Source organism: Plectropomus leopardus, chromosome 2, assembly GCF_026936395.1.
Source record: "Plectropomus leopardus strain MGB_pleo_1.0 chromosome 2, ASM2693639v1, whole genome shotgun sequence".
NCBI classification, from domain to species: domain Eukaryota; kingdom Metazoa; phylum Chordata; class Actinopteri; order Perciformes; family Serranidae; genus Plectropomus; species Plectropomus leopardus.
In genome coordinates, this window is record NC_142177.1 from 15,525,760 (window position 1) to 15,551,012 (window position 25,253).

Below are 25,253 nucleotides of genomic sequence, written 5' to 3' on the forward strand. Positions count from 1 at the left end.
CCAATACAAATGGATCGCACCATGTGACCCACAGGAGCATTCCCTAAATTAGCAAACCAACCAGTGGACAATAGAAGAGCTTGTATGATCGTAAATTTTCATATTTTTAAACATGCGGAAAAAGTTATTAAAGAGATGCAGTTGTACCAAAAGAATGTAATAATAATAATAATAACTGTAATAATAATAATAATTGTTAATATTATTATTATAGTTATTGATTTTTTATTATTTTTTACTCCAGCAGTTACATAGGTAGTTGCCCTCTTGTCTTAGTATATGGACAGAAAAAAAACATTATCATGTGTTGCGCTTTTCTGGATAAACAAAATCGTCTTTAACAAAATATTCAGTGAAAGCAGTGAGCAATGAAAGCTTGCTGAGCCAGAGCTTGGCCCTCAACAGAATCCTTTAATGCTCCTTTTCTGTTATTAAAATGCTTAAAAGTTCATAACAGTTATTGATCCTTGTTTGTTATGTTCAGGACTTGAGAGAGACCTTTACTCTAAAGGGAGTGAATGGATTTTTTTTAATAAGCACATACAACAACTTGAGACAGAACAGCCTATTAGTGTCTAACACTGGAATGTTTTCCTGGAAACTGCAGGATCCTCTTTCAACTTCTAAGAGCTGCTGTTGCTGCGGGCGGCTCCGCATCACTGCCTCCTCATCTTACCTCTTCTGTTTCTTTCCCTCTGTGCCTCTTCCTCCCTCTTTCTTTTTTAAACTTTAATGTTTTTCACTTTACAATCTCTTTACTTTCACACAAAAAAAGAAAAGAAAAAAAAATGGCCATATAAGTTGACTGCAAGCAGCTTAATATGAGCTATACTGATCGTAAGGTCTTGTCCGTTAGTGGGTGCGGTCATAATTACAGGAGCATTGGAAGAAGTCCTTATATGTGGTGAAGGGGTCAAACAAGTGCAGGACTTTCACCCAGGAGACCAGTGTTTGTGTCACAAACTATGAGTGATTCATAACATTAAGGACGTCTTAAGACTGTGACTGTTAGAACGGTCATATATGTCATTTTGGAAATCAGTGGTTTTTCACGCCTTGATGGATTGATTGTGTATTGTTTCAAATTCAAGTTTCATGTCTTTTTTTGGAGCTGTTGTTAGCAAAAGAACTCTTGTTGTCAAGCTCTCCTCAAAAGTGCTACTCCAAAATTTATCAAAGAACAAACGACAAGTAAAAGGTGTGTATAAGATGTAAAACATACAATAGTGCAGAGGGTAAAATATGATATAAGATATAACACTTTGGTAGACTGGTGTGCAGTAGTTATGAAATGAGTAAAATGTAGTTTTGACAGGGCAAGTTTTATATAAATGTAAACCGCAGTGTGTGGAAGTATAAAAAGGTAATAGAAGTATAAAGATAATGTGTACCCATGTAGTGAGTAAAGTGTAAGGTTATCTGACGTCTATGATTTTCCTATTTTCCTTCTGGCTGAAAAGCTGGATGTAGAGGTCCTCCTGGATGGTAGTTTTGTCCTGGTGAACAGTTGACTTTCAAGTTTAATGTAGTGTACTATACCATTTTGCCTTAGTAGTGCAGAGGGCACATGTCAGTTGTGTTACCCTCAGTTTTTCTCAACTTTTATAAAATTACTTTCTATTCTATATAATGAACTCAAAAATTCCTACAGCTGAACATGTACAGTACTTTGATTGAACAACCCTCAACTTACTGTGTCACATTTTGTAGAACCACCATGCATTATGTGACACAACACCAGTTAGAGATTAGGATGTGTCATCGAGTGTCCTAAATTTAGATATACTGTTCGCTATGGAGTGAACACTTCAGTCTCTATAACTATATACTGGGAGTAGTATGTGAGTGAATTTCCAGCATCAGTTCTTCAGGCTGCTGTGTCAAGGAGTGCTAACAGAAAATGATGTATAGCAAGTGTGCAGCAAATAACAATTTGCAAGGTGGCATGGTACATAAAGTCATTTTGGGGGAAAGATGTGACGAGTGTCTCTATTAGTGTACAGTTTTTTCACATAATCTAAAGGACTCAAATTCACCTCCAGGTTAACGTCCTGGGCCCTTAGTAATGTCCTCTTATCCCATTAATGCTCCCTCAGCCTCTGCTGCCTTGTAACATTTAAGTGATGTAACAAAACAGAGTAGAGAGCACTCAGACCCACACTGAGAAAAAACATGGCTGACTGCTGCATCCATAGTTTGTTTTAGTTTATTCATTGACTGCCAGTTCAAAACACGTAGAATGTTAAATAAGCAGAATCTGCCAAACGCTTGAAAAAAAGCACATTTAAGTTTACATGTGCAGGAAACTGCAGCCTTGTTGAAATTAATTGGAGATAGGAACAGCTCCTACAGTGCTGCCCTCCCAAGCCAACCTGACTGTTCAGAGAAATAACCCTGAGGAGATTAAGTTCCCCAAGTAATCTACTTGGTGTCTGAGGGGTCAAATGTCCTGAATCAACATCTCCGTTAGCAATACCTGTGATGTGGCAGTTCTCTGTGTAGAATGAGGGTATGTGACCCATGAGGACGTTGGCATTGTACATTCCTGTAAACCATGGATATGTTACATTTTTTCATTTTAAATATATGACATTAAGTTCAATTTACATGTATATACGCTGAGTTATTCAACTACAGCAGGTATTTTTTAGCAAGAGGTCAGGGTATTTCCACCATATTTGCAGCGACCAAACCAGGAATCAACCAGGAAACATTATCTCTTACTAACCCCAAGTTAAGTTTAGTTTAGTTTAGTTTAGTTTAGTTTAGTTTAGTTTAGTTTAGTTTAGTTTAGTTTAGTTTAGTTTAGTTTTGTTTAGTTTTGTTTTGTTTTGTTTTGTTTTGTTTGACTAGACCTTACCACTTGTCAACAATAGACTTGACACAACATAAAATTGAAAATTAAAATAGAAAATAACTTGTTTTTATATATCTGTGAGATGTACATAAATGTAACATAATCATGGTTTGCAGAAAATGTACAATGCCAGCATTTATTGTGTCGGTTGGGCTGGCTGAGCTGAGCCATTCTATTGCCAGGCTGCGATTCATTTATGCACAAAGTTATATACGTATATGTTAATTGATGGAGCCTCTGTCTGTACTCTGTCTTAATTTCGTCCACATTTTGCTTATTTTCTAGAATCACAAGGGCAGTGTAGCATTGTCCAAATGAAATAAGGCAGTAAGAGAAGACAAATACATTTTAAAAAAATGGCAAAAGGGAAGAAATTGATAATATAGTGTAAAGAACTCTCTGTCCCCATTTTGTGGTGTATTTCACGGCCTTAGGCCACCACCATCTAAAAGATACGTTAGTAAAACCCCCTCCACTGTTGCCTTGATTATTGGTGTCTGTAATATACATAAATTACGCATGTAAGTATGAGGCCAGTGACGTTTACATAGTTTGAAATGGATGTGTACTTTCATACATAAAGGCAGTATAAATGAGCCTTAAAGCAACCACAAGGAAAAGACAAGCAAAATCTAATTAACATTCCTCTGAAAAAGATAATTGAGATCAGTGGAGTCAATCAGCTCTATGCATGCAGAGATGGGAGGAACTCATCACAGAGGGCAACTAAAGCAGGCTGTGCTTGCAGGCTCATCTTGGACAGGTCTGAAACAAACAGGTGCTTTGTTTTGCACTTTGTCAGAAGGATTTGAGCGACAGTCTCTGACAACACCAAGCTCGGATTCCAGATCAGTACCAGGGGGTTAGAGAGTATGATTGAGTGATGTCCCCCCTACAAGGAGCAGCACAGCAGAGGAGGCATCTTTCTGCATCTGTCATATCCTGCAGGAAGACCAACGCATCATTTGCCTACTGCTACACCAATTAGAAACGTGTGCCATTTTGTGCAGCAAGTGTGAATACTCTGAACAGTTTCCATGGTGCTGGTAGTTGGGGACTAACTGGCAGCATCTTGATTTTGTCTCTTACAAGCCAGGGAATGAAATGTTAAATTCCTCTGTGTGCCTTGACCTATGTGACTCTGGCTATGCTGGGACCATCGGACTGGGAAGGGGGTCAGTGTGTCTGACCACCGGTGAAGTCATTTTCTAGCCAGACAGAAGGGCATTGAGTGTTTGTTGATTAGAAAGGGTTATCCACAGTGGCCTATACCCACAATATCTCTGCTGAACCTGGCTAACAGCCTGTGGATGCAGAGGACTCACCCTGAACAGGAGTGCTGCCCCCTTGTCCCTGGAAAAGCTTGCTGCTCCACACTCCAAACCTGTGAGCCTGCTCCTCAGGTTGGATAATACAAGCTATCAGGGTATATCTGGATTTTGTTTTTCCTCTGAATCTGGGGATTTATACATATGATTATTGAACCAAAATGGGTGATGATCAGATTTAAACTCAGTGTGGAAATCTGAATATAAAAATGCAATCTACAGCACAAACACCCCAGTGCAGGCGTCACGCTTTGCTTTTTTAATTACTTAAAGGCACTCTGGTGCATGCTGTAATCAGCAGCTCATGTGATTTGTTAACCCAATCATCAGGATAAATGTTGGCATTGTACATTTCAGCAAACAACAGACATTTGCGCATTTTGCACGTAGCGGATATGTTGAAACATACAAGCATTTATGTGGTTTTCAAAAACATACGATGCCAACATATTATCTTTGCAACTAGGCTGCTTTTATCCCATTTGTTTTGTTCACTATCTGTTATTATAAGAATGTTCTGAGCTGTTTGTTTGCAGTAAACTACACTGAACAGTGTCTTCATGTGGCAAGAAACAATTTTCAGATGTAAAACACAAAAACAATGAGCCTCACCTCTTCTTAACAGAATGTGACAACTGAAATCTAGCAGCAGCTCAGCTGTGTCTCTTTGATGCAGAGCCTAAACTGGAATCTAAAGTCAGCAGGTCATTTCGACTGTAGGATATATTCGATAACATTCAGTTCTGAAACTGTGCTTGCTTTCAGAGTCATCTCGTTGACTTGCACCGTGCTACTGTGTAACCAGCCATGTATTTGGAGGCAGAGCTCTCCTTTGTTTTACAACCACAGGACTGAAAATAGCTTTGCTTGCTGCAGTAAGATTGCTTACCATAACTTGACAAATACTTCTTGGGTAAAGACATTTTCATTCATCATTATGTTGTGCGTTTTATGTACTGTGTATCCAGTACATCACAATCATTCTGTGTCAATTGTGTAAATTTGAAGTTTTTGGTGGATTTTTGAATGTAGTACTGGCAGATATCTTTGTGTGTTATTTTTTTCCTCAGCAGCAGTTCAATTATGTAGTATTGAGGGGGTGAGGAGCAGCTTCTGCATAATGAGTGAAAATAGGTCTTTAGCACCAGCACATTAAAATGATAAGTAGGCTTGGGCAGTATGTAATATTTTTTACCTTCCTAAAATTTTGCCGGGGTATACAGCATATGACAGTATAAGTTATCCAGTTAGTGAGCTCACTTTTACAACAATCACCACCTCCAGTTTGGTTGTAATTAATCCTTAATTCACCAAAATAGATGTAAACAAAAAACCTGCTGTTATTCCTCATGCTGATAGCTGCCGGCTGTTTACAGTTCTGTAACTTTTTCCTCCAAGTTGCGATGTCGTTCAGTTCAGCTGCCTGTTTCACTGGTAGAGGCCTTATTGAAAAACATACCTTATGGGTTTCTAAACGCCCAGGTATACTGTGATACTGCTCAAGCCTACGGTTAAGTTTCACTTTCATTGTGCTTGGCATTCTACTGCTCTGTGCTCGGGGAGTGTAGTGCAATGAATAACCAAACGGTATACATATTCCAATAGTGCTATTAATGATGGTCCAGCGCCAAAAAAAAAAAAAAAAAAAATTTAAAAATCAATACGTCTTGGCAGATGAATGTGTGGGAAACCCTGCTACTCCCTCAAGCCTTTCATGCAACAATTCAATACACAATATTCAGTTCAAGTCACACACATTGAGACGCTGCAAATTCATTTCAGTTACCTAAAAAGATTCCCTGTGTTTTTATTGATGAAAATCTTGTTCCATGGCAGATTTACTTTGTCAGTACTCTCACTATTCCCAAGACACCGTGAGGGACTTGACCCATTAAGTGCTGCTTCGTGAGAGAAACTAAAACAGTTGTTACACTTTTTAGTAAGCTACTGTAACTTAATTAGATGAGCTGTGGAGAAGGATAGAAGAAGAAGACACTCAGTGAAGTGAAGGAATTACTAGCAACAAATATCCTGGAGGATTTATCTGATCTGCAGTGAGAATGTGTAGACAAGATAATGAGCCCGGTTATGTGTATTCGCTCGTTATTGAAGGCTTTTATTGAGTTGAAGAAAAAGAAAACGGGGTACCAGACAGTTTGCGTACTCTATTTTACTCTGTATTTTCACCTTTCTGCCTTTTGATTCCTCTCCCTCTCCTTTTGATGTTTTTTAGTCTTAAATGTGTATACTTTTATCCTAACTGCACCGAGTCGGATCCAGCTTGCTTTGATGTACTCTGACACTTCATTAAATCTACCTGTCAAATCTTTTCATTCATCTCGACCAATAGGTGATAAATACAGGTTATGTACTTGTAAATATGATCTGATGACAGCACAGTCAGATGAATCATCACTCTGTACATTAAACCTGACATTTTTATGGATACCTTGACCTATATAGTATACATCAGCTCAATCTGTTTACAGAGTAAATACTATACCATACACATGCAATAAAGGTTATCCCTGAATTGCAAGGAGGAGAAATCAATGTGACATTTTAGTTCGAAATGGTCACATCTCAGAAGTACGTCTCTTTATTTTACTGTCCACGCACTTGTTCCCCAGCCCTCTGCCCCTTTTATGTCTCCTCTTACCTTAAGTGTTACGTCCTCCTCCTTTCTGTTCCTCTGCAGTACACTCACATCTTCCTCCCAAGGACTTAAGCGAAATGATTCACTGAGTAGACTTCATCTGCTGTTCCTTTGACCCCTTTTGCATATTCAAGCCACCATAAATATAGCTTTTGCCTTTCTATGTCTTTATGTGTCTTTGTCTTTTTCCTTCCCAATCTCTCTCTAATACATCAATGTCCCAAGGTCCTAAATAAAATAGTGTAGTACACAAGCTGTTTGATATTCAGACATGTTATTTAGAAATCAGTAGCCTCCTTTCTAGTTTGCATGTTAATGTTTAAGGCTTTTCCTCTGTGTCTCACCCTAGACATTTGTACATGCATTGTTTTTAAATGAATGTGAGGTAGGGCTGGGAGATATATAGGTTTGAATTAATATCACAATATTTGTAGGCTGTATCAGGATACATGATATAGATGTCTATATAGTCCACTATAAACTACTGTGACAAAATAAAATACAAAAGCATTAAATAAAATTAAATTAAACTACAGGTACAAATAAAGTAGCTACTGCCATAAAGTACAGTTACATTAACTACTGCTATAATGTCAAATAAAGTAAAGTATAAGGTTAAGTAGTGTTATTGTAAATTGAATGAAGTGTTATAAAGTGTTATAATTAAATAAATCAAAGTGTAAGCCATGGTGCTTACTCATGAGGGAAATATGTGGCTCATTAATTACTGGGCGCTTCACTATGTTCACCAGCTAGTTGCCAATGTCTGTCCTATGACTTTTGTTTCGTGGTAGGGTAAGTGTTGTTTTTGTTTGTTTGTTTTTGGTTTAAAAGTTTGATTAAATGGATGCTAACAGTGATCATGAGCCAGTGGTTTAGAAGGGGACTGCTTAACCTACTAGCAGGTTCAGAAGGGCATTATCAGCCCATTAAAAAGTTTGCGGTTTTGTTAGGTCTCACTTTCAGTTTTCAATATGTTTATGCACAAAATTATGTGATTTGGTTTGGAAAAAAATCATAGTTTGGGTTAAAATAAGCATGTTTATTTAGTAATTTGACACATTTATGTACGCAAGTTAAAATTAGTCACACTAACTTTTGGTTTCATACAGGACATGAACAGCAGTCGCCTTGGTAAATGTCTTGTGTTTGTTTGACCTAACCTCCCTGACATATTTTGTACATGGACTTTGTCATTTTTTACACTACATCACCTGACCTCCTCCTTTACTTGTATTTTTTACTGCCACCAGAGGTCGCAATCTATGCTCTCAATGACAACTGATAATGGCCATTTAATGAGCTAATCAGCCTTCTGGTGTCGTATGCCCCTTCTAACCCATATCTGTGAAGCTGATAACAACTGATAACACCTGTATCTAACAAACAGTAAAAATTGAGGGCTATAAAACCAATTTGTGCTGAAAGATAGGCTGCACAGAGCTGAGGGGAATTGTAGAGTCAGAGGATAATTCTCTATGATTTTATAACCTTTAATGACCCCCCCCCACACACACACATACAAATAGTTACCTCAGTTGTTAATATTCTTTCATTTAAGCAATAATAAAACTGTGTACCCAGATTCCACTATAAAATGTCTTAATGTGACACATTGTGCCATTAACTGAAAACTATCTGAAAATGTCTGAGAGAAACATTTTTATAATTGCATTAAGACTAGAATTGTAAGCTAACTACCTGGCAGTAGATGTAACTTTACATAGTTTTATATTTCATAGTATGAGCAAAGTCTTACTGTCTGACTTATAATTGTCCTCTGTGCCGCAGACATATAGTTCAGCTGTGCTTTTTATAGCGGAACTTTGCCCTCAGTCATAACGTCCCACTTGTCCCTCATTAGATCCTAATGGCATTTGACATTTCAATCTTCGTGAGCTGAAAAAATATAGATATGTACGCTGAAGTTCATGTCCTCCTAAACCTACAGTTATATCAACTTATTCAAGTACTTCTTCACCTTTCTACTCTGCAGTTCCTTTGCAGAAAAAGCCAGGGGCTTGTTTTTGTCTGTCTGCAAACAATAATTTAAGTACAATAATGGAAGTGCATAGTGCAGGATGAGAAGTTTGTTCAAGGCTTCTATCTTCCAGGGAGATTTTATTCAGGAGAGACGTTGTTTTTGTTTTCACGTGGTCACTTTAAAGTCTATAACAAAAAAATTGTTATACTTATCACAACAAAATACTATGACATCTTCATATCGCTGAATTTATGATCAAATTAATGCATCATGTACACAAATAGTTTACTTCATATTGAAGCATACCTTATTACATACTTTACAATCTAATAATAATCTCCAACTTTGGAAACATACTTAAAGGTAGACTGCTTTGCTGTGCTGAAAAGTATGTTTTTCTTTAAGACTCCTCCTCAAATATTGTCTGACTTCAAGTGAATGCATGAAAACATTCATGCTTCAAAAATCTACACATGTATGTCCCTGCTTGATAAATATACTTTGACTAATTAATTTGCTGCATATTTAATACTCAGGGCACCAGACAAGATAATTATAGAATCTATAATGCATGAAGAATTACCTGTGGGTGTGTTGGTGCACTCACTTGCTTCTGTTAATCACACAAGATTATATACAATGTTATATTACATGAGGCTCAATATGTGTCATCAATTATTGTGCCTTTTCTCCTCAGTCATTCTTACTGCCGGGACTTTGTTTAATCCAGAGGCTATCGCCCGTTTGTGATTTTATCTGCATCTCCAGTCTTGTTTTGAATTGAATTGACCTCCTGTGGGCACAGAAGGTCCCCCTCTATGTGGAGTTTGCATGTTCTCCCCGTGTCAGCGAGGGTTTTGTTCAGATTCTCTGGCTTCCTCCTATAGTCCAAGGACATACAGATCAGGTTAAGTGGTGACTCTAAATTGACTATAGATGTGATTGTGCATGGTTGTCTCTGCGTATCAGCCCTGCAATAGTTTGGCAGCCTGTCAAGGGTGTGACCCACCACTGCCCAGTGAAGGCTGGGATAGACCCCAGCTCCCCCAGGACCCTAAGAGGATTAGCGGTTATAGCCAATTAATGAATAAATGAATGAATGAATGAATGAACTTCTCTGTGCCTAGAAATAGTGTTCATGCGTGAGATTCATGGCTATGTTAGCCAGGAATGAGTCTGACCTCTAGTCAGTGTAGCTGGAAGCAGGCATTTAGCTGCAGGCATTCATCAGGACTTTTACAAGCAGGATTCAGTTACAGTCACATTCTGCTGAGGATAAGTACAAATGACATGAGCACACGACAAAACCTTGTTAAAGCTGAAAACAGGAGCAGGAACCCAGAAATTCATTAACATATCACCGTGCTGTATCCAACAATAAAGCTAATGTGACGGAACTACACAGGGGATTTTAATTACGTTGAGTTAGAGTACACCTGCTTCCTTTACAGCATGACTTAATGGGGCAAACAGTAATTTTCATTTCTGTTCATGCACAAGTGCACATGCACAGTTTTCACATTACAGCTCATGTCATTAAATGGCATAAATACTATATATTATTACATGTAAAAATCCTTAACTTTGAATAATACATTTTTAAGACATGGTCACAGTGACCAAAACATTGAAAGGTTTCACTGAGTAAAGGTAAGGGCTAACATTAGGTTGAAGGAGGAAGAGGGGACTGCAGTTTGCAGTTAAATCCAGTAAATCCAGTTTACACGTCTTGCTCACCCCCGCTGCTGCGACCTTTGCTTTTTTTCGCTGTCAACATGCATTGACCAGCCAAATGCATATACACATGCACGCACACACAGGCAATGGAAGTGGTACTATAACTTGAAGGACAGGTTCATGGAAAGAAACAAAGAGTTAGACACAAGTCATCAGTGAAGTTTGAGATTTGAGTGAATCTTTGCTTGCGGCATGCTGGCCATTGTACTGACGTTAGGTTGACCTTCCGTCAAATATTTTCTGCTCAGTTTTTCTGCAGCCCCTGCAGACAAACCTGATATAGTTGTTTCAGCCAGCTGCACCAGTTTGTCATGTGTGGGAGGAAAAAAGTGAACTAAAATAGCTAAAAATGGCATATAAGACACACAGATTGGTCAGTTGTTAAAGATGACAGAGGACCAGGGTACAAAAAACAAACAGACTAAAAAAACACTGGGTATGTTATTTCTCAAGCTTAGGTGTCAAAATATGCTTAAAGGTTTCTAACCACTGGTGGTGCTGTAGAACAATGTTTTGAAAGGCGCGTCCTGTGTGTATCTGGTGTTTTACAACAAGCAGCTGCTATAACACTGGGCATGTACCAATGAAAAAGTGAGGCAATAGAATATAAGCAGTTTGCTTAAAAACTCATATGTGTTGAGCACTTTAAGATTCAATCATTAGAAAAATGTGCATCATGCAAGAGAGCCATAAAAACCTGAAACAGTCAAAGTTGTCATATTGAGTTTTAAGGTCTGTTGGTTGATAAAGGACATCAGCTTCGCTGAGTATCGTGCAAGAGAACATTTCGCCATGAAAGTTGTTGGTCTCTGCCGGTAGCGGCACTGTAAATTAAATTACAGACTCGTAATGATGAAACAGCAGCAAAACATTCTGTCATTTTTGGAATAATCAAAAGGTAACATTTAATGATAGTGAGACATTAGTTAAACAAGATAAAACCAGGCACACATGCACCCATGTCATACTCTAGGTGTGCTCCGGTGTTTAAACAATTAGCTAGCACTACACCCTTGACGTGGACTACTAGCCTATGTTAATAACTCAGCTTTTACCACAGTTGGGAAAGGCATTACATTACATTACCTGTAAGAAAAATGTTTTTAGAACAAAAACACAGCTTGAATATCATCTATGGCAAAATTAAAACATCATGCTTTGTCACAGTTATACTGAGAGAAAGTTAACTAAGCTTTTTGCAGACAAACTCCTGCACACTGTCTAATCTGCAAAAGAAATACATTTATTGCAACATTTCAATAAGTGGACGAAAACTAGGCTGTTTTGCCTGATAAAGATTGCGTTGCTGAGATGTCTGAATAAATTTATTAACAGCTGATTTTGTCACTTTTCTTGTGCAAACACAAAACATACATACTACAAAATAAATAAATAAAGAAAGAAAAAATGAGAATGAATATGCAGTGTTAAATTAAAGCAAAACTCACCAACACAGCATAAACACATACATTTTTTTATCCTCTGGCTTTGTTCAAATAGTAACATTTTCTAAAATATTTAAATTGCTGGGAAGTGTTGTTATTGAATCTCTCCATCAGCTTACTCCTTTGAAAAAATATAAGTGATTGAAGCATCCTGTTTTATCTGGCTTGTGTTTTGAGACTTCCTCCATGTATTCACACTCATAGCTTGCAGTTGCCCTTTTGCACCCAATTAACTCTCTAACACTGTTACCAGAAAGCAGATGTGTGTTGCCTGGAGAAGAAAAGTGCTACTGAGGAACTAATATTGAAACAATTACACTGACTTTTGATATGTGTAACACTATCCGCATATCAGTGTTCTGTAGTTTTAATGATCAGAGGGGGCTCGCTGTGTTGTCAGGTGCCAGATTCACAATTATATGTGGTGGGACCTCATCTGGAGAGTGTCAGCAGACCCACAGGACGCTGACTATAAATCTTACCATTTTCTCTCTACACTGTCACCTCTTTCCTTAATGCCTGATTAGAACTAGTGAGCTTATATATTTATTTATCTAAAAATGAACATATGAGCATTTCTGACTCACTGTGTCACGAACAGACAGTAAGACAGAAAGGAGCGATGTAATGTGATGATAATATAGATTGCTCCTTCAATTTGATGGATGTACAATGAGACAGATGGCTAGAAATGTCAGTCAGTGCAAGGACAAGGAGAAGTGGAGCTGAATATGTAATAAGAAAAAGACAATAGAGGCATACAGCAAAGAGGTTGTAATGCCACAGGAGACGTGTAAGAATAGATTTGAAGAGGCAAAGAGTGTGGGAGATAAGGCTAACCAAGGCGGGGAAGGCGCAGACAAGTGTGAGAGAGCCAGAAAGCGAAAGAGGGCTTTTTTTTTTATTCATATTGCTGTGTTGGTTTTGTTGGTTGGTTATTTTTTTGTTATTTTTTTGGTCGGGCCTGCCTACTCCCAGACACACACCGGATCACAGCAGTGAGTCACTGGTTACCGACTGGCACCTGAAACAAGCTGTGACCCTGTCCCCCCCTCAGACAGCACACTGCGGCACTGTGACATCCCGTCCTGAAAGGCTACTGCTGAGGTCTCACCCTTGCTTCTTGGGCGGGGGGGGGGTGTAGGTGTACACTAGTGAATGGCGGGTGAGCAGACTGGAGCACAGTTTAAAAGAAGGGTAAAAATGTGTTAATTTACATATAAAGCCCTTTTTTGTGGCAATAATGTACTGGATTTTTTTTAAGTAAATGAATGCCTTACAAACAGCTTCTGAAGATTAACAGCTGCTATTTGTAACTCCAAACAGCTTATAGCCATTGAGAGATTATGAGTCAATGTTCCCCTGGACATAGACATGCACATACACACACACACACACAGACTGCACAAACACACACACACACACACACACACACACACACACACACATATATTTATGTACATTTCCATAGCCATATCCTTCATATTTATACTGTGCAGCATTTCTATGCAGTTTCCTACTGTGCAATATTTTTACCACTTATTGTGCAATATTTTTTATATATTTCTATATTTTACAGTAAAAATGCTACACACCATGTGTGTTTTACTGTAATCCTCTGCACAGTGGTGGTGCTTGCCTTAGGCAATGTAAGTGGCCATATAGGGTGCCATTCTGGTGGTGGCGCTAAAATTACACCCAAAAAAAAAAAGTTCAAGTGAGTCATTACCATCTGAAGAACATGCTGTTCTCACAGCAATATAAAATAGGCATTAAAGAAGCTTTTGAAGCAGTGCTTTTTTAAAAAAGATGTTTTTCATGTGAAAAATTAAAGGTTAATATTAAAGTTTGTTTCCTAAATTTGTATGACTTAATATCTGCCTATTCAAAGTTAGTTTGGTGAAGGGCTTAATGACCGTTCAGGAATAAATAACTTTTTAAACGTGGGTATCAATATCTTGCATCACTCTATGGTTGTGTGATCGCCATCAAACAAAAAACAATCACTTCATACAGAAAATCAAATTCGATTCAATTACCTGTGTTTGTCTCTGGTAGTCCCCCAACTCCACCTTTGGTCTGCAATTATTTAAGCTGACCTCAAGTTTATTGAGTGATTAATTGCCTCCCGCCTTGGAGCGTTGAATAATGTTTCTTTGAATTCTACCAGGACAATGGCGAGCATTATTATGCTTTACAGCTGCAAGGGAATCCCAGTGTCTCTATTTTAAAAAGCAGCAGCTTGCTCTGCTTAATGTTAAACACGGCTTTGGAAAGACAAATTATCCATTTAGATGATGAATTAAATCACATCAAAGGTTGAAGTAAATCACAATATACTACGTAAGAGGACGAATTTAAACTCAGTTCAATGCATGCATTTCTCTTGTGTTCAAAGCATATGATTGCTATATAGTAATAGTATGTCGTAATAAAAGGTATATATAGTAATAGTATATAAAATAGTCATATCCATAATACAACACAGTGTCCTGACACAGTAACCTCTTACATTTTCTATGAGGAAATCATCGTGTTATTCAACAGCAGGACAGCAGCTGACCTCATTTAACCCCTGTTGAGGCAGATCTTGATGTCATAGCACTCAGCTGAATATAAAGCACACTCAGTTGGTTGTCTGCAGCCTCTTGCAGTTTTCCACACTGGTAGCCTTATTTCAAATTTCCACATAGATCTCCTGTTTAGCCTGCCCCTGTGTTTCTTTTCTCTTGGCTCTTTTTCTTTCTGTGGGCACACATCCATATTTATAGGCTGGCAATAATACAAACAAATGATTGTTGAGCACAGTCTGTGAGCAAATTTATTGAATTTTTTTGGTTAAGACAGAACTGATGGCACCTTTTACCTGTTATGAGAGATTCCTGTGAGTTAACAGGGCAAAAAAATGCAAGTCGGATGACAGCAGTTACTGTCAAATGAAAATGTCATTAGCCTTCACTATACTTTGTAATCCAGACAAGTATCGAGCGTGAGGCGGCATTTGGTTTGAAGATTACACCAACTGACAAAACAATCTCTGGAACAGGTACTAAATTGATCCATGTGGTGAGATTGTCAATTACTGTTTTTAAGATTAATACTGACCTTTTAATTTCAGCTAGATTTTGACTTGCCTGGTGGTGTTTCACAATAATTTATTGGTGTGAAATCCACCTTTTTACAAGAAAGCATGCTGTCCTTCTTCTGAAAGGGGTAGGCAGTTTTCTGGAAAAGGACGAAAACCAACTGAATTTAAAGATACCCTCCTCCTGCAGTTCTCACCTCTCTTTCCTTAAGCCCCTCCCACCAGTCAACCTTGGACATGTGCACATGCTTCAGACAGTAACCTAGTGTTTCCAATTCATTAATTTATTTCATCTTATGTCATTGTAGCTGCCTGCAGCACGTTCAGTCAGCCACTCATTGCCTCGCCCTCTCTCTTTCTGTTCACTAGACCACAGATGAGACAAGAATTAGCTAGCTAGCCACCCCACAGTCCCTCCGCCTCCCTCCCCGCTGCTATGGATTGCTTCCCCTGGAGGAGAGCAGGCAGCAGCTCTGGAGACTGACCTTTGGTTGGCGACTGCAGTGGCTAGATTCTTGGCAGTGCAAACCGAAGTGCCCAATCGTACCTGTGCAGCTTCAGCAACAGAAAGTTGATCTAGCGTCTGGGCTGTCCGGTGCCCTGGAGCTGGAGTTTGCGCTGACTGGATTCAGGTTGCTGTGGCTGCTGAGTGGGAATCCACTGTCCTCTCAGTGAGGTGGTCTGTAGTTGTGGCAAGTGAGGCAGAGGACACAGTGTGATGCGACTGTCTAGGTAATGTTGTAAATGTGAACATGAAGCCATAGCCGTGAGCCTTTGGCTCCGTATAGCACAAGGCAAAACTATAAGCAACATTTTCTCCTCATTACCAAAAATCTTCACCAATATTGACAGGTTTTGTTTTGTTCTCTCTCTTTTAGATATTGTTTTTGATAAGTCCATTTCCTATTTTTGGGTTGCTCTGCAGTGTAGGCAGCTTTTGCATTCTGGAAGAGCAACTTCCTCTGCAGGATTCTCCATCTCTGAAGTGACCTCTGAACGGGCCAAGTCTTCTGTCATGGGCAAAAATTTTTCTTTCAGACCACTTGAATTACAATGTGCTGAAAGGTTATTATGTGATTTTTATCCAATGATGCCAAAATAAAACTGCCTACCACAGCTTTGAACTAAATATTCCTTTTAAAAACCCATTGAATATTTTTTTTTAAAAATGCATGAACACAGTCACCATTTCAGAGGTACATGTGTTTTACAGGGCAACAATAATATGAAATGAATGTATCGGAATTATCTGTTGTAATGTATTGATCACAGTGGAGGTTCATTGCTAGTGATTTTGTGACTATTTTTCATTATTTTTCAAACACTGAACTGAATGCAGTAGGCGATGATGTATTGACACTTAAATATAAAAGGGGCAATAACAACAAGCTGTTGTTGATGACATCCGTGAAGATTAATGAGCCCTCAAACCCAATAACATTCATTAGTTTGCTGTGAGTTTGTATGTGTTCCTAATGAGTTTGGATTATCACGGCTATGATCCATAACTGTGATGCTAAATGATTGTGTGTCTTTCCATGTTTCCAGAATGTAACAGTATTGAAATATGGTAATCCATAATATCCATAAAACAGCCTAGGCCGGACATTTGCAGTGTTACCTTTATAGCTCAGTCTCTTTTGCATTGCAGACGCCGGCCTTGAGTGTGCCTCCCATTGGGAACATTCAGCACAATCTCTAAAAACCCACACACATGCAAATAACCCCACACCACAGCAGCACACAGTTAATACCCCCACCACCAATAATGACTCACTCTTGGCCCAGAAACTAGTGACCGTGACAGCATATCTTCCAGCAATGGACAATCACTGGACCGGGACATTTTTTTAATGTCCACAGTGGGAGTTTAAACTTTCTCCTGTCCTTTACCCCTGTCCTGTCCTATACCATAACCTTCTGTTTTCTCCTGCACTGTCTGGTCCTGTTATGTCCTGTTCTCTGTGCTGTTAGATGTAAAGATAGGAGTGTCCCATCCTCCTCAATCCACAGGCTTTGCCAAAATTTGATTAATGACAGATGAAGTGGACGCAGTAATGTCCTGTTTGTACCATGACTCATCTCATATAACAACTGGGAGAGAAAGGCAGTGTTTTCTGAGGAACTTGCTAACTTTGCAGATGAGCATTACGTCATAGAGACGGCATGGAAACTGGGTTAGGGCATTTGCACGATGCTCTGTTTTTTGTTGGGTTTTGTTAAAGTGCTATTATGAAATACACTCGCCAGAGGAAAACGGAGTCAGAGACTAACAGCAGTGATGATATAACAGCTGAAATCAAAGCAGTAAGTAGTTCTTCATTGAGGTCATGGTTGTTTGGACACTGCATTTCTAATACCGGTTACATAGCGCCACATTTGAGTTCTGTCCCCTCATGAGCAAAGTATTATCGCTCAGCAGCACACTAGTGAGGGTCAGTCGAATCTGCAGTCTTTCTCTCTTTCTCTCTCTTTCTCTCTCTCTCTCTCTCTCTCTCTCTCTCTCTCTCTTTCTCTCTTTCTCTCTCTCACACACACACACACACACACACACACACACACACTCACACACAAACAAACCCTCTCCCCAACTCCAAATCTCCCTCTGGGTAATCAGTCAGTGTGTATTTTTAAATCAGTCCCTAATCCTTAATATTGGCATAACACACTGGACAAGGTTAGCTTTCAGACTTTGGGTAAATCAGAATTTTTCAACACAATCACATACATATATTGTTCAAAAATCTGAAGCAAACAAGACCTGACTTGGGCGTACACTCATACGAAAGCCTGGAGTTGATAAGAGTTTTGGATGGCTGAAATGGCAGGATTTGATGGAGAGCAGTAATCATTATATGGTTTAAATTCTAAATAAGATCTACAATAATGGAATGAAATTTTGAGTCGTTAGTTATTAGGTATTTTACTGTATGAGTTATGTTAACTCTTTGCTCAACACATTTTCATACATTCTCCAGGGCTCTTTAAAAAAAATGCAAGCTGTATCTTAACACAGATTTAATTCTTGTCTTTGTGTTTCCTGTTTGTGTAGGAGGCGCTGCAGTCCTTTGCCTTCTTGGTGTTCGTGGTGGTCTGCATGTTGGGATCTATCTACCTCTATGTTGTCCTCCCTGAGACCAAAAACAAAACATTTATGGACATCAGTCAAAGCTTTAACAAGATCAACAAAATCCCTGTCCCCTCCCCCAGCCATGAAATGGAGTTGGTTCTGTCCAGTAAGCCTGGTGTGAATGGAAAAGACCAAGATGTTGCTAAGATGGAGAGTTCCTTCTAGCTGAACAAACTACACTTACTTTGAAGAAGCATGGTTGAAATATAAACTGAAAAGTCTTAGTTGTTTGACAGTATTTATTTAATGACTTTGACAACATGTTTTCAATCTCAACTCGTCAAATACAGCAGCTTGGTCAGAGGGTCTACGCTTCAAACTACGACGCTCTAGGCATATCTCTATCGTCAGTTTTTGACATGTCAGTTTCTACTCATTAACCTGCTACAGTGTTCACAGGAAATGTAGGTTTCAGCAACTTTTCTAGGTTTAGGAATCAAAACTGCTTGTTTAAAAAAAACATCACGGTTTGGATTAAATTTAGTATGACCAAAATAATATGATGGATTTTAAAATATAGGAAACCTTTTGCCAGTATACCAGAGGCGTGTACAAGGCTCTGCAGTAGGCAGGTGTTATTTTGTTTGTTTGTTTAGACCTGTTCAAACCCGGAGCCAATAAATCTTGTTACTGTTGTCTTTTGTCCAGGGAATAAATGCAGATTGTAACCTTTTCCACTTAATGTTAGTGGGGTTTTTTTGCCAGATGGGAAAGGGGCTTATGTTTATTACATAACTTGACTTCCAAAATGAAATTATCTAATATGCCATTCAACATTAACTACATTACATAGTTTAAATTAAAAAAAAAAAAACCTCAACATTTACTTTTGGTTTCACACAGGACACAAATAGCGGTCTGCTGGGTGAAAGTCTTGCACTTGTTTGAGCCATCCGTCCACCCCGATTTCTGTCTACATTGACCTTCTCACTCTTTATACTGCATCACTTGCTTCGAGAAGGTAATATTACCACAGATTGGGTTTACTTTAGAGTAAGTTGAAAGCCTGGTGCGTCTTACGCAGGCACTAAAGCCCTTGTGCATTGATGTCAGACTGCGAGGGCCACTGGTCACATTGACGTATTTGACGCCCTGGGAATGAGAACGGCTTTACTGTGATCAGTGAAATGAAAATTAATGCTTTTGTTTTAATGCATTTTGGTATTTTGTATGTTTTGTATAACTGTAATGTTTTGGAAAATTACAGTATTTCAATCTACAGCAAATATTTGTGTGTGTCTCTTAATACAGTGTGTGAATCATCCATGTAAACTTTAAGTGCAACTTGAGTGGTTTGCAAGGGAATACAACTGCAAGGCGGTTTATCTAGTTCTGTTTAATAGGGAAAACTTTTGTAAAAACACTTTGTGGATACACCGTGCTACTAAACAGAGCACACTCAGTGCACTGTGTTGAGTTTTTAGTTTATCGATAGATAACATGCAGATTTTTGTTCCACAGTCGACCAATCTATTGGATGAAGATCAAAGAGATTTTCAGCCTATCAAGATTTTCTTTGGTTGAGCCCTATAAAACAGAGTTTTCAAACTAGTTGGTGTGACACACTTTACAGCCCCACTGACTAATGTCACCATAACAACTAACAACAATGGCCATTTTCCTTCGTACATTTCAAATGACCACTGCAAACAGTTCAATGTCCGTTCTACTCTTATCTATTTCTATGAGAGCACTTCTCATAGAAATGATGACGCACTAAATTTCCTAAAAGACTAGACAGAGGTGTGCCTGGACAACTCAAAGCAGATTTGTTTTTTCCTCTCAGTGAACCAGACAAGCTGTAGCAGCATGCAACATCACCTGGGTCAGATTTCAGCTTTGTCATCGTCCGAAAGCAGCTTCATAATGAGACGGGGGCAGACGTGTTTCTGAGGAGAGAAATATTTCACAGGATTATAACCCTAATGCTGACGTCTTGGTTAACCTCCTAATATAGACAACAGGAGAGAGAGAGAGAAACCAGACAGTAGAGTAAGCATAGTAAAGTGCACAGGGACAATTTTTTGGAGCCTCTCCAAATCTAAAAGGAGCCAGGGCTACTTCCCACCAGATGGCAGGAGCCAGCGGAGGAGGTGATCTGAACAGAGGCAGACAAGCGTGCCGTTGGATAGCAGTCACAGTTTGCTCCACAGTAGGATGTACTCCACATTTCAAAGTCCACTGTCAGTGGGCCTAACACCCCTCCCTCTCATAAAGACACAGCTGCAACGCTGTGTGAGTTGTGTGATAATATAATGGTGTCTGTGTATTCAAATGATGTTGTAGAAGAGAGGAAATTTCAGTTTGTTATGACTTTCAGTTTAATTCCTGATGATATATCAGTTGAGCTAGCCTCAGAGATTATGTTTGTCCAACTGGCAAGCAGGCAGGGAAGTGAGGACTATAATAATTGAAAGTATTGTCTCTCCTAGCTCGACTCCAGCATGTTATTGTTGATGAGTCATCCTCTCAGCAGCATTAGTTAGTGGGTAATTGACAGAAAGCTGAGCTGGGCATTGCTAGTGGGAGAGTAATTATGAAATATGAAAGTCCCAGCAGCAAAGACATAAATACTGTATGTTTAATTAGATGCACTGTGGAGCAACGCTGTGCGTGATAAATTACTTTTTGTCCAACCTCTTAGGTGTCCTCTTAGGAAGTGTTGTTAAAACATCTTCCCATTATGCAAAGTATGAAGTGGGCGTAGCGGAGGGAGCTATAGAAATCCTGCTTCCAGTAGCTCTGAGGAGGGCTTACTTGAAAGAGATATGTTTGGAACCTGTTGTTTATTCAGTTTTGTGTAAAAACATTTTTATCTGGCATTCACAACACAAGTAATTATAAGTTTTTAGTAAACACTTAAAAAACTTTAAGGCCTCTTCTGGCAAGTTATAAAGATGGAAAAAGAGAGAGAAGGGAGGTTTCATTTCACAGCTTTCAGTTTTTAACAGTCCTACATGTGTATGAACCGGAAATAACTTTGCAAAATACAAAAACGAGCAGTGGAGTGACATCTTTTCAAAAAAGCAATCCCTTATTTTGAAATATCACTGCATCAGTTATTGCTGTTGTTGTTGTTGTTTTGCATGTTTGTTGAAACAAGGTTTAATGTTACCGTAGCTGCCTCTGAAGAACAAGGGAGTGCTTCTGCTGAGAGGCAGAGAGAGAGACAGCAGGGATAAAACAGCATCTCAATTCACATCTAACTGTGTGAATCTAGTGTTTATTTCAACCAAACCAGTGTCGGTGATTGTAGGACTGAGGACCAGTGTTGGGGAATAATGAACTACATGTACTACTAGTTTACATGTACTACATGTACTACTAGTTACAAACTACTAGTTTTACTACATTTTTCTGTACTTGCTGGTAGCTGAACCACAACTGAGTAGCATTTTGCATGGGACATTTTTGCATTATATTTTCTTATATTGTCATATCACATATATTTAGCCTATATGTTGCCAATTTTTTTTTTTCATTATTATGTTTGAATCACTTTTTCTGAGCACATTTGTTTAAGCAGTCTAGATTTCTCCCTGCGGCAGTTTAACCTTTTCCAGTTTGAAGTAATCAGTAGCTTGTAAAGCTGTGCTTTTAAAGTAGCTAACTGGGAAAGACTAATGTAAACTGGTGAGTTTTACTTTGTTTTTGTTGAGTTTAAATAAGGAAGATGATGAAATAGGCCAAAAAAGAGTTCTCACACAAGTGACTGTGACACAGCTTATGGCTCCACTTAAATGTGTTGTCACCATGCCAACTAACAACAATCACCATTTTCTTCTATAACTGTTAAATAGTGATAATAAAACAGCAAACAATTTAATGTCCTTTCTAGCCAATCTGTCTCTATGCTTATCTCAAGTACCTCCTCTGGCCTATCTCAAGTCCACCTTTCCCCAGTGAGGATACCGTTAATAAAGTGTGTCCATCGGATCCTAAAGTAGTACTTTGTGGCGACAGAGGATTGGGCTCTTTACTCTGCAGGTGTGTCATTCCAGTGATGAATGGCCATTTTGTGTGCCCCCCATAGTCTCCCATAGCACTTAAACTTCAATACCAGCGTTTTTGCTGTGTTCATAATGCAGACAGCTGACTGCCTGAGTAGGCTGCACACTGGTCATGCAACTTGAAGAACAGCTTCAATATGCAGACGCTTTTTGTCCCCTTTTCTGTACAGTCATCAAAACCACTAACATTATTTATGCTCTGTAAACCATTTTATAATGCAGTCTACACAATATGCATGCAAACTAATGTCCTAGCTATACCTTCTATCCATGTTTTGATCATATGCAGGAGAAAATGTTCACAAACACACAAATAAGACAATTATTTTCCTGTATACATGATTTTTTCATTATTATTACCATCATTATAATTGTCTCAGTTTGTGCAGGCGTGTATTAGACACTGCCACTATGTCATTCCTGCACCAACTGAGTTACCTCAGCAGAGGAGGATTAACCCACTTTGGTTTCTCCCTCCCTGCTGCATTCAACACTCTCTGCCAGATTTGGATTTCCCATCTGATCACCGGTAATGGAAAAGAAAAGCAACAAGCAATGATCACTCCATCATCCGAATTACCGGTGTCAGACCTCTAACTTCACTTTAACATATTAATCATCATTATGTCATTTGTCATCATTTTTGTTTTTCCTTCTATCCAGGTCCGGATAATATCCAGGATGCTACATAAATGTAATCAGTGTCGGATTTATTTTCTGCAATTTGATACAATAATTTACTGGCGCAGCTCTTGTTGCAAAGCAACATTGACCTGTTGCATCCCAGCCTCCCACACCTGCATCTTGAGGCGCTTTGCTGTTTGCGTGGTATATTCATCTTATGATCCTTTTTTGCAGGCTGACCTGAGAGGTGATCATTTGAACCCTGTCACCTCGGAGGAAGGTTTGGGGGTATTCTTGATACTGTGAGGATTTCTAGTATGTTAGTGGTGGCTGTAGCTTCAAGACCTTTGTTGACTTTTGCACTTAATAAAACAGTGATTTGGCTAAAGGGCCCTTCTGTTGGCAGTTCCATTAGAAGGCTGCTGTGCCCCTAAAGCACCTGCTCTCTCCTTCAGTCTCAGTGGTGCTTGTTTAAGATTGAGTACTTTAGACAGCCTCAGGTAAATATTGAGAGGCCTGGTTCTATTAAGGTGCAAAGGCATGCATTGTACCCCCAGTTTAAAATTTTGTACCCTTAATTGGACTTTGAAAAAAAAAACTGCAATGTTTTATAAAGATAATCATTTTATTGAATATGGTTATAAAAACACATTGAATAAAACAATGCTTTTGTTTTTAAATCTTAAAACCCTTTTAAACTTGAGAAAATTGTCTTCTCTTTAAAAAAAACATGGGAAGAGGGCAATTATCAACAAAAGAAACAGCCCAAAAAACTGGCAAGCAATTAATAAAATTTTAAAGAAATTACCTGAAAATTAGTTTAAAAAAAACCCAAAAAACTAAACTAAACTAAAAACCAAAGAAATGAAGTTTAAAAGAACAAGGAAATGACCTGGGGGAAAAGTATAATTCTAAGTATAGTTTTTCTTTAGCTTTTTTTCTAGTTTTCCTTGACATTTTCCCCTAAAGCCCAGCAATCCCAACACCAGAGGCCTCTCTCCTCTGCTGCTGACACGAGCTCTTTCACACAGCGCGCGTCAGCAGTGCGTGCCTTCAGCCTCGCGGAACTGCAGCGTGTTTCATGCTCGTGGTGTTCACACATGCATCGTTCTTTCAACGTCGCTGCTGCGTCGCTGAGCGCAAATTTCACTCATTTATGAAGTCGTGCAGTCCCTGCATTGCCGACAACACGTTCCTGTAAATGTTTCAAAATAAAATGCCTTGTAATAGCAACTGATGGGATTCTGTGCACAGAGACGCTGCCAGGAGGCTTTTGTTTTGAAAGGAAAGCAGGGAAGTTGGAGTAAAACAGACGTCTTTGCATTTCCTCATCTCTGTGACAGAGAGGGACTTTTAAACTGCAGTAAAAAGTGACATAGAGTCAATATATGTCTATTCCTGCTGACAAACGCGCGCGTTTCGCGTAAAAAAATCGGCGAGCCACCGTTTCTCGGGATGTGCTGCAGCTGAGACGCGCCGGACGAGGCTCAGGCAGGCAGTGTGCAAGCTCTTATTTGATAACATGGGCGCCGAAACAAAAAACAACACGCTCGGCGCTGCTCACACTGTCATGTCGCTCGCTGTGTGAAACGGCCTAAATCACCTCCTTCCTCAGCCAGCCGAGTGCACCTCGTCAGGTAATGCAGCATACCTGTGCAGATCTACACTAGAGAGAAAAGGGACAACAGCACAGAACACATACAGCTGACAATTTGTGTCTGACTAAATAACAAGCTACTCTAATAGCGGGATAATGTGTTTGTTTTCTGCTTGTGGTTTTAAAAAAGCAAATGGCTTGAATATTGCTTCAAACACAATGCCTTATTTTATTTCCTACACAATTTTTATTGCTGTTGCTGGTCTGCACTCCCACTAATTTCAGATGCACATCAGAGGCCCTGACACACCAAGCCGGTGCTTTGCCGTCAGACAATATTGGACTATTGGTGAGTGTTCTTCGCCCCCAGGTGCTGTGGTTCATCATTTATCAGTGGCCCTCAACAACTTCTTGTCTGCTTTTTTCTGCCAGTTCAGCATGTTTAATCGGTGTCGATGACAGGAGAGCCTGTAGGTGAATGAAATCACTCTGACTGGACATTAAGCTCAGCACACAAGATGAGAAACTGAAGCGAGGAATGTAAACAAAGGGCTAAAGTCAAGAGGGAGTGAGGTTGCAGCAAGCTTGTTATATAAGGTAAGTTTTTTTTCTTCTGGCAGTGAGCTCTTTAGCAGGAATGTTTTACAAATGGTTGTGTTTTTCACCGGCGTGCAGTAAATATGCTTAGTTCTTTCAACATTGGCTCAGCTACTTAGTGTCCTAACTGGCTAACTAGCATCAAGATGCTCACTGAGTTTCACTTTTTTAGTAGGAATTGCTGCTGGTGTGGAGGGTTATTT

General features: G+C 39.1%; 1 protein-coding gene and 1 long non-coding RNA gene across 4 annotated transcripts in view; both read left to right on the plus strand.

The window, feature by feature from the left end:
• Positions 1 to 19,448, plus strand: part of slc2a9l2 (solute carrier family 2 member 9, like 2) — a 133,142-nt gene extending 113,694 nt beyond the window's left edge. For all 3 annotated transcript variants that reach the window (XM_042495739.2, XM_088086366.1, XM_088086371.1), the window contains one exon: positions 18,145 to 19,448. In XM_042495739.2, coding sequence (XP_042351673.2) covers positions 18,145 to 18,387 — 243 coding nt within the window. In that variant the 3' untranslated portion in view covers positions 18,388 to 19,448. The remainder of the gene's footprint in view (positions 1 to 18,144) is intronic.
• A 4,144-nt stretch (positions 19,449 to 23,592) lies between these two features.
• LOC148190169 (uncharacterized) lies at positions 23,593 to 25,044 on the plus strand. The gene is made up of 3 exons (XR_015775316.1): positions 23,593 to 24,493; positions 24,739 to 24,802; positions 24,886 to 25,044. It is a non-coding gene; the product is annotated as an uncharacterized LOC148190169 (long non-coding RNA).
• Positions 25,045 to 25,253: the final 209 nt, after the last annotated feature.